Source organism: Lissotriton helveticus, chromosome 7 (assembly GCF_964261635.1).
Source record: "Lissotriton helveticus chromosome 7, aLisHel1.1, whole genome shotgun sequence".
NCBI classification, from domain to species: Eukaryota; Metazoa; Chordata; class Amphibia; order Caudata; family Salamandridae; genus Lissotriton; species Lissotriton helveticus.
This window is the reverse complement of record NC_136068.1, coordinates 6396317-6411446: the sequence shown is the minus strand read 5'-3', so window position 1 is coordinate 6411446 and position 15130 is coordinate 6396317. Positions and strand designations below refer to the sequence as shown.

At 53.1% G+C, this 15130-nt stretch overlaps 1 protein-coding gene across 1 annotated transcript in view; it reads left to right on the top strand.

Annotated features, from left to right (window-relative positions):
• Positions 1–15130, top strand: part of CBLC (Cbl proto-oncogene C) — a 147153-nt gene that overhangs the window by 76764 nt on the left and 55259 nt on the right. The window contains exon 8 of the mRNA XM_078651274.1: positions 9520–9879. Coding sequence (XP_078507400.1) covers positions 9520–9879 — 360 coding nt within the window. The remainder of the gene's footprint in view (positions 1–9519; positions 9880–15130) is intronic.

The following is a 15130-nucleotide window of genomic DNA, read 5'->3' as shown; positions in this document are numbered from 1 at the left end:
CAGTCTCCCTTCTATGTCTAACGTGTACTAGATGTGTGTTTCTGTGATAATCGGATGGGGCTAGGAAAACTGGTGGCAGTAGGAAGGCAATATAACATGTTCCATCCCAATCGAGGGGCAGACGAACATATGCGGTCTGACCACACACAAAATAAGAATGACGTGAGGCTTTGAATGTGGATTTCCCACTGTCACTATACTCGACCATAGTAGTACAATCACTATGTCCCACATGTATTGTACCATTCTTTCTGACACATAATTCGCCTTTCACTGGTAGAACTGTAATAGCAGGCAAATCTGGAGTAGTCTCGGACTGAACATTCAAAACCGTGAAATTCGAGGAATAATTACCTAGATCATATACTTCATTTTCTAGATCTAACCCTGTTCTATGGGAAAGACCTTCCTTGTCTGGGAAACATGTTCTATTCAGAAGGGACATATCATTTGAGGATGACGTTAACGTGGACCATGCTCCACACGAACCATTGTGTGAAAATGGATAAGGAAAGAGTGGCAGCACTCCCTTCGGTGTCTGGAAAGGGGGGAGTCGACCACACACCCAACAATTAGTGGCATTGCTGGTCTGGTGTGAATAGTGTAACATACGGATAAAAGTATTATTACGCATGGCAAGACGATAGGATAACTCGTGAGGAGGCAGGTCACTAAATGTGTGCTCTACTGTAACATTAGAAAATATATGTACATGTGAATCAATAGGAAAACATAAATGTAAGGCATAACTTATGCAGGTAACCATAAGACTCAGAAACGTCATAAATAATAGAGTAATAAGGATGCAGGTGGGGGCTGCATCGCTCTTCGGAGTGAATTCAGGAGACAGGAGCTAGAATCTGGTGTCCGGGCCCTTTCGAGGCCTAGAAACGGGGACAATTCAATGAATTAACGTGCACAATGGAAAACGTGGGCAACATAGGCCTAATACTCGTTGCTTTCACGAGAACTGGATAACTGGCATACTAGAGTTGGACACAACTATAATTGCGTCTTTAATCGATCATAGGGGGATATATGCATATCGATCATGCACATATAACATAGGATGGGGAACACGTAGGCACATATGACAAGGCAAAATTCAATTTTCCTCAGCCCTGGGCTAATTACCACCCTTAACTTAACTTTGCCACAATACAAAATGAAGCAAAAAATCCCACTACTTTGGAGGCTTTCACACACACTTGCCGACATCCAAACCGTAGACTCCTGTGAGAAGGCAAAACACCGTCACTCAGCATAACAGGGAGTGAATAATCAGTGCTTAGTTTGAGCCAGTGCTTTCGGGTGCTCAGCACCGGCACTAAATTGTCAACAGGAGTGCTTGTGACAGTCTGCCACATGGTGGCGATGTCGGTCTAATTTAAAGATGAGCACAAAAACAGTTGTTTATTAATTCAATATATATAGTAAGTGACCTTTTAACTGCCACCTAAAGCATTATGGCTTTGGGGACCTGGAATAGTCTGAAGTGTCACACTTGCTGGACTGTGATGGGTAGTAGTTCTGTTGGTACTGTTATTGGCAGTGCTGGCAGGGGCAGTGTGTGGTGCAAGCTGCAGTGGTCCGCTGAAGAGGGCCTTGGCACTTATTTCTATTTACAAATTAAGCCCTGTAATATTTAATGACCTCTCGATCCTCCAGCTAAGACTTACACTCGCAGCCCCAAGCAGGCCAATGTTCAAAAGGGCAGACCCAACATTTGATTGATGCTCCAACGAATCAGTGAAAGGAACTCTGCACCAACCCATCAATAGATCTATAGCAACCATGGATCAGTCAGGGAATCAAGTGTCCTTCATAAAGGGATCATGTGTCCATCATCAAGAGATCACCCACCCTGGATTCTTGCTGTCAGCCCACCCAGCCTGGATACTTGCCATCAGCCCACCCAGCCTTGGATGTTTGCTGTCAGCCCACCCAGCCTGGATACTTGCCATTAGCCCACCCAGCCTGGATACTTCTGTCATCCCACCCAGCCTGGATACTTGCCATCAGCCCACCCAGCCTGGATACTTGCTGTCAGCCCACCCAGACTTGATACCTGCCGTCAGCCCATCCAGCCTGGATACTTGCCAGGGGAGAAGCGTGGCTCAGTGATTAGAGGCGGCAGACCCGGAAGCTGAGATTGGCCGTGGACCAGGGTTCGATTCCCCGCCTCGGCGGGTCTCGGGCTCAAAATTCCACGGACTCGACAATTCTCGCTCCGGTGCCTACTCGACTCACGGGGTCACACTCTGCGACTCTGGGCAATAGCTTGCTTAATCTCCACTACGGCCCCTCGCGGCGGGATGCCTGGCTTTCACCTTGTGGATACCCTGCCGGGGTATCTCACAGGGGAATACCAGGATGGGTTCCCTAAGCAAGCGCCTTGAGACCTTCGGGTGATAAGTGCGCTATATAAGTCGCAATACATTTACATTTACATTTACTTGCTGTCAGCCCATTCAGCCTGGATACTTGCCATCAGCCCACCCAGCCTGGATACTTGCCATCAGCCCACCCAGCCTGGATACCTGCCATCATCCCACCCAGCCTTGATACCTGCCGTCAGTCCACCCAGTCTGGATACTTACCTTCAACCCACCCAGCCTGGATACTTGCCATCAGCCCACCCAGCCTGGATACTTGCTGTCAGCCCACCCCGCCTGGATACTTGCCATCAGCCCACCCAGCCTGGATACTTGCCTTCAACCCACCCAGCCTGGATACTTGCTGTCAGCCCACCCAGCCTGGATACTTGTTGTCAGCCCACCCATCCTGGATACTTGCTGTCAGCCCACCCATCCTGGATACTTGCTGTCAGGCCACCCAGACCGGATACTTGCTGTCAGCCCACCCATCCTGGATACTTGCTGTCAGGCCACCCAGACCGGATACTTGCCGTCAGCCGACCCAGCCTGGATACTTGCCGTCAGCCCACCCAGCCTGGATACTTGCCATCAGCCCACCCAGCCTGGATACTTGCCATCAACCCAACCAGCCTGGATACTTGCCATCAGCCCACCCAGCCTGGATACTTGCTGTCAGCCCACCCAGCCTGGATACTTGCCATCAGCCCACCCAGCCTGGATACTTGCCATCATCCCACACAGCCTGGATACTTGCCTTCAACCCACCCAGACTGTATACTTGCCATCAGCCCACCCAGCCTGGATACTTGCTGTCAGCCCACCCCGCCTGGATACTTGCCATCAGCCCACCCAGCCTGGATACTTGCCTCCAACCCACCCAGTCTGGATACTTGCTGTCAGCCCAGCCCGCCTGGATACTTGCTGTCAGCCCACCCGCCTGGATACTTGCCATCAGTCCACCCAGCCTGGATACTTGCCTTCAACCCACCCAGCCTGGATACTTGCCATCAGCCCACCCAGCCTGGATACTTGCTGTCAGCCCACCCAGCCTTGATACCTGCCGTCATCCCACCTATCCTGGATAATTGCGGTCTGGCCACCCACCTGGATACTTGCCATAAGCCCACCCAGCCTGGATACTTGCCATCAGCCCACCCAGCCTAGATACTTGCTGTCAGCCCACCCCGCCTGGATACTTGCTGTCAGCCCACCCAGCCTGGATACCTGCCATCATCCCACCCATCCTGGATACTTGCTGTCAGCCCACCTGCCTGGATACTTGCCGTCAGCCCGCCCAGCCTGGATACTTGCTGTCAGCCCACCCAGCCTGGATACTTGCAGTCAGCCCACCCAGTCTGGATACTTGCTGTCAGCCTACCCAGCCTGGATACTTGCTGTCAGCCCACCCAGCCTGGATACTTGCTGTCAGCCCACCCAGCCTGGATACTTGCCATCATCCCACCCATCCTGGATACTTGCTGTCAGCCCACCGAGCCTGGTTATTTGCCGTCATCCCACCCAGCCTGGATACTGTTTGTCAGCCTACCCATCCTGGATACTTGCTGTCAGCCCACCCAGCCTGGATTCTTGCTGTTAGCCCACCCAGCCTGGATACTTGCTGTCTGCCCACCCTGCCTGGATACTTGCTGTCAGCCCACCCATCCTGGATACTTGCCGTTAGCCCACCCAGCCTGGATACTTGCTGTCAGTCCACCCAGCCTGGATACTTGCTGTCAGCCCACCCAGCCTGGATATTTGCTGTCAGCCCACCCAGCCTGAATACTTGCTGTCAGCGCACCCAGCCTGCATACTTGCCATCAGCCCACCCGGCCTGGATACTTGCTGTCAGCCCACCCATCCTGGATACTTGCTGTCAGCCAAGCCACCCTGCCTGGATACTTGGTGTCAGCCCACCCAGACTGGATACTTGCTGTCAGCCCACCCAGCCTGGATACTTGCTGTCAGCCCACCCAGCCTGGATGCTTGCTGTCATCCCTCCCAGCCTTGGTTACTTGCCGTCAACCCACCCAGCCTGGATACTTGCTGTCAGCCCACCCAGCCTGGATGCTTGCTGTCATCCCACCCAGCCGTGGATGTTTGCTGTCAGCCCACCCAGCCTGGATACTTGCTGTCAGCCCACCCAGCCTGGATACTTGCTGTCAGCCCACCCATCCTGGATACTTGCTGTCAGCCCACCCAGCCTGGATACTTGCTGCCAGCCTACCCAGCCTGGATACTTGCTGTCAGCCCACCCATCCTGGATACTTGCTGTCAGCCCAAACAGCCTTGGATACTTGCCATCAGCCCATCCAGCCTGGATACTTGCTGTCAGCCCACCCATCCTGGATACTTGCTGTCAGCCCACCCAGCCTGGATACTTGCTGTCAGCCCACCCAGCCTGGATACTTGCTGTCAGCCCACCCAGCCTGGATACTTGCTGTCAGCCCACCCAGCCTGGATACTTGCCATCAGCCCAACCAGCCTGGATACTTGCTGTCAGCCCACCCATCCTGGATACTTGCTGTCATCCCACCCAGCCTTGGATGTTTGCTGTCAGCCCACCCAGCCAGGATACTTGATGTCAGCCCACCCATCCTGGATACTTGCTGTCAACCCACCCAGCCTGGATACTTGCTTTCAGCACACCCAGCCTGGATACTTGCCATCAGCCCACCCTGCCTGGATACTTGCTGTCAGCCCACCCAGCCTGGATGCTTGCTGTCATCCCACCCAGCCTTGGATGTTTGCTGTCAGCCCACCCATCCTGGATACTTCCTGTCAGCCCACCCAGCCTGGATACTTGCTGTCAGCCCACCCTGCATGGATACTTGCTGTCAGCCCACTCAGCCTGGATGCTTGCTGTCATCCCACCCAACCTTGATACCTGCCGTCAGCCCACCCAGCCTGGATACTTGCTGTCAGCCCACCCATCCTGGATACTTGCTGTCAGCCCACCCAGCCTGGATACTTGCTGTCAGCCCACCCATCCTGGATACTTCCTGTCAGCCCACCCAGCCTGGATACTTGCTGTCAGCCCACCCTGCCTGGATACTTGCTGTCAGCCCACTCAGCCTGGATGCTTGCTGTCATCCCACCCAACCTTGATACCTGCCGTCAGCCCACCCAGCCTGGATACTTGCTGTCACCCCACCCATCCTGGATACTTGCTGTCAGCCCACCCAGCCTGGATACTTGCTGTCAGCCCACCCATCCTGGATACTTGCTGTCATCCCACCCAGCCTTGGATGTTTGCTGTCAGCCCACCCATCCTGGATACTTCCTGTCAGCCCACCCAGCCTGGATACTTGCTGTCAGCCCACCCTGCATGGATACTTGCTGTCAGCCCACTCAGCCTGGATGCTTGCTGTCATCCCACCCAACCTTGATACCTGCCGTCAGCCCACCCAGCCTGGATACTTGCTGTCAGCCCACCCATCCTGGATACTTGCTGTCAGCCCACCCAGCCTGGATACTTGCTGTCAGCCCACCCATCCTGGATACTTCCTGTCAGCCCACCCAGCCTGGATACTTGCTGTCAGCCCACCCTGCCTGGATACTTGCTGTCAGCCCACTCAGCCTGGATGCTTGCTGTCATCCCACCCAACCTTGATACCTGCCGTCAGCCCACCCAGCCTGGATACTTGCTGTCACCCCACCCATCCTGGATACTTGCTGTCAGCCTACCAAGCCTGGATATTTGCCGTCATCCCACCCAGCCTGGATACTTGCGGTCAGCCCACCCAGCCTTGGATATAAACATGAAGCTGGAGGCGTCTTTGACGCTTGGAGCCCTGATCCTCTGTGGTCCTCATAACACAACGTTTAATCTCACTCCCTGCAGCAATCACACAATATGACATGTTCAATCTCTGCCTCTCTTCCACCCTGACGTAAATCAAAACTGATCCCCTGGGGCTGCTGAGGGCCAGCGAGCGCAGTCCCATTGAAGTGACTGACGTGGCCACTCCCTCTCAGGCCTAAGGGCACCTCAGCACCCCAACACATCCCCTGTGGTGAAGAAAGCCAGCTTTTTTAAACCGATGGAAACATCACTGTTGTGGCAGCGCCCCTTCAGTCCTAAGGGATTTCACCAGTTTTAATGGATCCCCTGCGGCGAAGAATGCAATCTATGGAAGCATCCCTGACATGGCTGCCCCATAGTAGACCTAATGGATCCCCTGTGGTGAAGAATGCTTGCTTGTTTCAACCGATAGAAACATCGCTGATGTGGCTGAGCCCGGTCAGCCCTAATGGGTCCCCTGCGGTGAAGAACGCCAGCGTGGCACATCCTATGGAAAATCACTCCTACCGCTGCTTCCTGTCATCCCTAAGTGATGCTCTGTGGTGTAGAATGCCAGCTTGTCCGATCCTATGGAAGCGCCCCTGCTGTGACGGCATCCTGTCAGCCCTAAGGGATCCTTGCCGGTCCACACGGATCCCCTGCAGTTAAGAATTCCAGCTTGTCCAATCCTATGGAAGCATTCCTGACGCCCCTGCGCCCTGTCACCGTGTTGATATTCACAACCAGAGAGAGTTGACGTTCTTGACAAGTCAATGCCTGGTCTCGTTTTGCCCGCGCGTGCAGCTCTCTCATGGGTCGTACAACTACAAGACATCTTCAGTGGGGAGGCTTGGCCTCCCTTGAAAGCAACTCAGCACCAACCCTACAACAGATCTATAGCAACCAATGGACCAGTCAGGGAATCAAGTGTCCTTCATCAAGGGATCATGTGTCCATCACCAAGAGATTACGAAGGATCATATGTCTGTCATCAATAGGTTATGTAAACATTATCAAGGAATAATGTGTCCATCATCAAGGGATCATGTGTCCATCATCAAGGGATCATGTGTCCTTCATCAAGGGATCATGTGTCCATCATCAAGGGATCATGTGCCCATCATCAAAGGATCATCAAGGGATCATGTGTCCATCATAAAAGGATCATGTGCCCATCCTCAAAGGATCATCAAGGGATCATGTGTCCATCATCAAAGGATCATCAAGGGATCATGTGTCCATCATCAAGGGATCATGTGTCCATCATCAAGGGATCATGTGTCCATCATCAAAGGATCATCAAGGGATCATGTGTCCATCATCAAGGGATCATGTGTCCATCATCAAAGGATCATCAAGGGATCATGTGTCCATCATCAAAGGATCATGTGCCCATCATCAAAGGATCATCAAGGGATCATGTGTCCATCATCAAAGGATCATCAAGGGATCATGTGTCCATCATCAAGGGATCATGTGTCCATCATCAAGGGATCATGTGTCCATCATCAAAGGATCATCAAGGGATCATGTGATCATCACCAAAGGATCATTAAGGGCTCTTGTGTCCATTATCAAACGATCATGTGCCCATCATCCAGGGATCATGTGTCCATCATCAAAGGATCATCAAGGGATCATGTGTCCATCATCAAGGGATCATGTGTCCATCATCAAAGGATCATCAAGGGATCATGTGTCCATCATCAAAGGATCATGTGCCCATCATCAAAGGATCATCAAGGGATCATGTGTCCATCATCAAAGGATCATGTGCCCATCATCAAAGGATCATCAAGGGATCATGTGTCCATCATCAAAGGATCATGTGCCCATCATCAAAGGATCATCAAGGGATCATGTGTCCATCATCAAAGGATCATCAAGGGATCATGTGTCCATCATCAAGGGATCATGTGTCCATCATCAAGGGATCATGTGTTCATCATCAAAGGATCATCAAGGGATCATGTGATCATCACCAAAGGATCATTAAGGGCTCATGTGTCCATTATCAAACGATCATGTGCCCATCATCCAGGGATCATGTGTCCATCATCAAAGGATCATCAAGGGATCATGTGTCCATCATCAAGGGATCATGTGTCCATCATCAAAGGATCATCAAGGGATCATGTGTCCATCATCAAAGGATCATGTGCCCATCATCAAAGGATCATCAAGGGATCATGTGTCCATCATCAAAGGATCATGTGCCCATCATCAAAGGATCATCAAGGGATCATGTGTCCATCATCAAAGGATCATGTGCCCATCATCAAAGGATCATCAAGGGATCATGTGTCCATCATCAAAGGATCATCAAGGGATCATGTGTCCATCATCAAGGGATCATGTGTCCATCATCAAGGGATCATGTGTCCATCATCAAAGGATCATCAAGGGATCATGTTTCCTTCATAAAGGGACAATTTTTCTATCATGAAACAATCATGTGTCCGGCATTAAGGGATCATATGTCCATCAACAAGGGATCATCAAGGCATCATGTGTCCATCATCAAGGTATTATGTCCATCATCAAGGGATCGTGTGTCCATTATTATGGGATCCTCAAGGGATCATATGACCATCATCAGGGGATTTATCAAGGGAGCATGTGTCCATCATCAAAGGATCATCAGGGGATCATATGCCCATCATTAAGAGGTCATTTGTCTATTACCAAGGGATTGCGTTTCCATCACCAAGAGATCATGTGCCCTCTATCAGGTGGTCATGGGGCCTTTGTCAGCAAATCATGAGTCCATCACTAAGGGTGAGTGTGTTCATTGTAAAAGAAGCTTGTGTCCTAAAGACGGGGGTCATGTCTCCAGTATCAAGCTGCCGTGTGCTCCCCTGATCATGAGCAGATATCCAACTACGAGCTGTCTGGTAAGAGATGCGACGTGTTACCCTCAATGAATGCAGGCGATTAGCAACCTTATTTCACCTACCAGAAGAGATGTGTCTTTCAGTGCCTGTTTCTACCCTGCTCTCATGCTCCTACACCCTTATGCCAACAGTTTCTATGTGTCTCCCTCTTATAATGCAGTGTAAGTCATGGCTACAAAGCCTCTCAGAGCTGGTATGAGATGCAGCAGTGTCTGGTTGTATCAGGAATGAATCCTTCAGGGTCCCAGGTCCCACAGGGGAGAGGGTCCAGCATCCCTGGACATCACACATCCCGGACACAACACAAAATGAAGGATGCAAAACACTACAAGAGCAAGCAGACGGCAGGCGGCGTTGTAGGGTCTGAGGGGAGTGTAAGGCAGCAGTGGGAGCTGCAAGCTCCTCCACCTTCAGAGAACTGTGCCTGGAGCAGGAACTCACCACCTCCTCTGCCTTCCTCCCACAGGTGGTCCTGGGGTCTCCAGAAACAGACAGAGCACAGAGCCAGGGCCCAGACGACTGGCTCCGGAGCCGCCCTCTGCCCAGTGTGCCCATCCCTCCACCACCAGCAACGCCAGCCCCCGTGCCATGGGACCTCCCAGCGGGTGGAGCGCCCACCTCTTCTGGACCAGATACCACCGGGCCACCGAGGGTCCGTGCCAGGGCCAGGCTGACGGCGATGGACCTGCTCAACGGGAGTGTGTACCAGGATGTGGCCGCCCCCAGCGGTGCCATCACTCCCAGCGGTGCCCTCACCCCCAGCGGTGCCATCCCGGCGAGGGTTGAACCATCACCCAACTCAGAGCCTTCAGCCAGCAGCGCCACGGTGAGTCCAGGGCGAGGCTTTCACTGCCATGGAGGGAGGGACTGACTGCTGGACACTGGAGGGAGGGAGGGAGGGAGTGACTGCTGGACACTGGAGGGAGGGAGTGACTGCTGGACACTGGAGGGAGGGAGTGACTGCTGGACACTGGAGGGAGTGAGTGACTGCTGGACACTGGAGGGAGGGAGTGACTGCTGGACACTGGAGGGAAGGAATGACCGCTGGACACTGGAGGGAAGGAATGACTGCTGGACACTGGAGGGAGGGAGGGAGTGCTGGACACTGGAGGGAGGGAGGGAGTGCTGGACACTGGAGGGAGGGAGGGACTGCTGGACACTGGAGGGAGGGTGTGACTGCTGGACACTGGAGGGGGAAATGACTGCTGGACACTGGAGGGAAGGAATGACTGCCGGACACTGGAGGGAGGGAGTGAGTGCTGGACACTGGAGGGAGGGACTGACTGCTGGACACTTGGAGAGAGGAAATGACTGCTGGACACTGGAGGGAGGGACTGCTGGACACTGGAGGGAGGGAGTGACTGCTGGACACTGGAGGGAGGGAGTGACGGCTGGATACTGAAGGGAGGGAGTGACTGCTGGAAACTAGAGGGAGGGAGGTGACTGCTGGACACTGGAGGGAGGGAGTGACTGCTGGACACTGGAGGGAGGGAGTGACTGCTGGACACTAGAGGGAGGGAGGTGACTGCTGGACACTGGAGGGAGGGAGTGACTGCTGGACACTAGAGGGAGGGAGGTGACTGCTGGACACTGGAGGGAGGGAGTGACTGCTGGACACTTGAGGGAGGGAATGACTGCTGGACACTAGAGGGAGGGAGTGACTGCTGGACACGGAGGGAGGGAGTGACTGCTGGACACTAGAGGGAGGGAGGGACTGCTGGACACTAGAGGGAGGGAGGTGACTGCTGGACACTGGAGGGAGGGAGTGACTGCTGGACACTGGAGGGAGGGAGTGACTGCTGGACACTAGAGGGAGGGAGTGACTGCTGGACACTGGAGGGAGGGAGTGCTGGACACTGGAGGGAGGGAGTGACTGCTGGACACTGGAGGGAGGGAGTGACTGCTGGACACTGGAGGGACGGAGTTCTGAACACTGGAGGGAGGGAGTGACTGCTGGACACGAGAGGGAGTGACTGCTGGACACTGGAGGGAGGGAGTGACTGCTGGACACTGGAGGGAGTGAGTGACTGCTGTACACTGGAGGGAGGGACTGACCCCTGGGCACTGGAGGGAGGGAGGGACTGCTGGACACTGGAGGGAGGAGGTGACTGCTGGACACTGGAGGGAGGGAGAGACTGCTGGACACTGGAGGGAGGAAGTGACTGCTGGACACTGGAGGGAGGGAGGGATTGACTGCTGGACACTGGAGGGAGGGGGTGACTGCTGGACACGGGAGGGAGGGAGAGACTGCTGGACACTGGAGGGAGGAGTTGACTTCTGGACACTGGAGGGAGGGGGTGACTGCTGGACACTGGAGGGAGGGGGTGACTGCTGGACACTGGAGGGAGGGGGTGACTGCTGGACACTGGAGGGAGGGGGTGACTGCTGGACACTGGAGGGAGGGGGTGACTGCTGGACACTGGAGGGAGGGGGTGACTGCTGGACACTGGAGGGAGGGGGTGACTGCTGGACACTGGAGGGAGGGAGGGAGTGACTACTGGACACTGAAGGGAGAGAAGGAGTGACTTCTGGACACTGGAGGGAGGGAGTGACTGCTGGACACGGGAGGAGGGAGTGCTGGACACTGGAGGGAGGGAGGGAGTGACTGCTGGACACTAGAGGGAGGGAGGGACTGCTGTACACTAGAGGGAGGGAGTGACTGCTGGACACTGGAGGGAGGAGTGACTGCTGGACACTAGAGGGAGGGGGTGACTGCTGGACACTAGAGGGAGGGAGGGACTGCTGGACACTGGAGGGAGGGAGTGACTACTGAACACTGGAGGGAGGGTGTGTGTACCAGGATGTGGCCGCCCCCAGGTGATGCTATAAGTGTCTGCTGGGGTGATGCTATAAGTGTCTGCTGGGGTGATGCTATAAGTGTCTGCTGGGGGTGATGCTATAAGTGTCTGATGGGGTGATGCTATACGTGTCTGCTGGGGTGAAGCTATAAGTGTCTGCGGGGGTGATGCTATAAGTGTCTGCTGAGGGTGATGCTATAAGTGTCTGCGGGGGTGAAGCTATAAGTGTCTGCTGGGGTGATGCTATAATTGTCTGCTGGGGTGATGCTAAAAGTGTCTGCTGGGGTGGTGCTAAAAGTGTCTGCTGGGGGTGATGCTAAAAGTGTCTACTGGGGGTGATGCTATAAGTGTCTGCTGGGGTGATGCTATAAGTGTCTGCTGGGGGTGATGCTATAAGTGTCTGCTGGCGTGATGCTAAAAGTGTCTGTTGCAGGTGATGCTAAAAGTGTCTGCTGGGGTGATGCTATAAGTGTCTGCTGAGGGTGATGCTATAAGTGTCTGCTGGGGTGATGCTATAAGTGTCTGATGGGGTGATGCTATAAGTGTCTGCTGGGGTGATGCTATAAGTGTCTGCTGGGGTGATGCTATAAGTGTCTGCTGGGGGTGATGCTATAAGTGTCTGCTGGGGGGTGATGCTATAAGTGTCTGCTGGGGTGATGCTATAAGTGTCTGCTGGGGGGTGATGCTATAAGTGTCTGCTGGGGGTGATGCTAAAAGTGTCTGCTGGCGTGATGCTAAAAGTGTCTGTTGCAGGTGATGCTAAAAGTGTCTGCTGGGGTGATGCTATAAGTGTCTGCTGAGGGTGATGCTATAAGTGTCTGCTGGGGTGATGCTATAAGTGTCTGATGGGGTGATGCTATAAGTGTCTGCTGGGGTGATGCTATAAGTGTCTGCTGGGGGTGATGCTATAAGTGTCTGCTGGGGTGATGCTATAAGTGTCTGCTGGGGTGATGCGATAAGTGTCTGCTGGGGGTGATGCTATAAGTGTCTGCGGGGGTGATGCTATAAGTGTCTGCTGGGGTGATGCTATAAGTGTCTGATGGGGTGATGCTATAAGTGTCTGCTGGGGTGATGCTATAATTGTCTGCTGGGTGTGATGCTAAAAGTGTCTGTTGGGGTGATGCTATAAGTGTCTGCTGGGGTGATGCTATAAGTGTCTGCTGGGGTGATGCTATAAGTGTCTGCTGGGGTGATGCGATAAGTGTCTGCTGGGGGTGATGCTATAAGTGTCTGCGGGGGTGATGCTATAAGTGTCTGCTGGGGGGTGATGCTATAAGTGTCTGCTGGGGGGTGATGCTATAAGTGTCTGCTGGGGGGTGATGCTATAAGTGTCTGTTGGGGTGATGCTAAAAGTGTCTGCTGGGGTGATGCTAAAAGTGTCTGTTGGGGTGATGCTATAAGTGGTTGCTGGGGTGATGCTATAAGTGGCTGCTGGGGTGATGCTATAAGTGTCTGCTGGGGGTGATGCTATAATTGGCTGCTGGGGTGATGCTATAAGTGTCTGCTGGGGTGATGCTATAAGTGTCTGCTGGGGTGATGCTAAAAAGTGTCTGCTGGGGTTATGCTAAAAGTGTCTGCTGGGGTGATGCTAAAAGTGTCTGCTGGGGTGATGCTAAAAGTGTCTGCTGGGGTGATGCTAAAAGTGTCTGTTGGGGTGATACTATAAGTGTCTGCTGGGGGGTGGTGCTATAAGTGTCTACTGGGGGGTGATGCTATAAGTGTCTGCTGGGGGGTGATGCTATAAGTGGCTGCTGGGGTGATGCTATAAGTGTCTGCTGGGGTGATGCTATAAGTGTCTGCTGGGGTGATGCTAAAAAGTGTCTGCTGGGGTTATGCTAAAAGTGTCTGCTGGGGTGATGCTAAAAGTGTCTGCTGGGGTGATGCTAAAAGTGTCTGCTGGGGTTGATGCTAAAAGTGTCTGTTGGGGTGATACTATAAGTGTCTGCTGGGGTGATGCAATAAGTGTCTGCTGGGATGATGCTATAAGTGTCTGCTGGGGTGATTCTATAAGTGTCTGCTGGGGGTGATGCTATAAGTGTCTGCTGGGATGATGCTATAAGTGTCTGCTGGGGGGTGATGCTATAAGTGTCTGCTGGGGTGATGCTATAAGTGTCTGCTGGGGGGTGATGCTATAAGTGTCTGCTGGGATGATGCTATAAGTGTCTGCTGGGGGGTGATGCTATAAGTGTCTGCTGGGGTGATGCTATAAGTGTCTGCTGGGGTGATGCTAAAAGTGTCTGCTGGGGTGATGCTAAAAGTGTCTGCTGGGGGTGATGCTGAAAGTGTCTGTTGGGGTGATACTATAAGTGTCTGCTGGGGTGATGCTATAAGTGTCTGCTGGGGGGTGATGCTATAAGTGTCTGCTGGGATGATGCTATAAGTGTCTGCTGGGGTGATGCTATAAGTGTCTGCTGGGGGGTGATGCTATAAGTGTCTGTTGGGATGATGCTATATGTGTCTGCTGGGGGGTGATGCTATAAGTGTCTGCTGGGGTGATGCTATAAGTGTCTGCTGGGGGTGATGCTATAAGTGTCTGCTGGGGTGATGCTAAAAAGTGTCTGCTGGGGTTATGCTAAAAGTGTCTGCTGGGGTGATGCTAAAAGTGTCTGCTGGGGTGATGCTAAAAGTGTCTGCTGGGGTGATGCTATAAGTCTCTGCTGAGGGTGATGCTATAAGTGTCTGCTGAGGGTGATGCTATAAGTGTCTGCTGGGGTGATGCTATAAGTGTCTGATGGGGTGATGCTATAAGTGTCTGCTGGGGTGATGCTATAAGTGTCTGCTGGGGGGTGATGCTATAAGTGTCTGCTGGGATGATGCTATAAGTGTCTGCTGGGGGGTGATGCTATAAGTGTCTGCTGGGGTGATGCTATAAGTGTCTGCTGGGGGTGATGCTAAAAGTGTCTGCTGGCGTGATGCTAAAAGTGTCTGTTGCAGGTGATGCTAAAAGTGTCTGCTGGGGTGATGCTATAAGTGTCTGCTGAGGGTGATGCTTTAAGTGTCTGCTGGGGTGATGCTATAAGTGTCTGATGGGGTGATGCTATAAGTGTCTGCTGGGGGTGATGCTATAAGTGGCTGCTGGGGTGATGCTATAAGTGTCTGCTGGGGTGATGCTATAAGTGTCTGCTGGGGTTATGCTAAAAGTGTCTGCTGGGGTGATGCTAAAAGTGTCTGCTGGGGTGATGCTAAAAGTGTCTGCTGGGGTGATGCTAAAAGTGTCTGTTGGGGTGATACTATAAGTGTCTGCTGGGGGGTGGTGCTATAAGTGTCTACTGGGGGGTG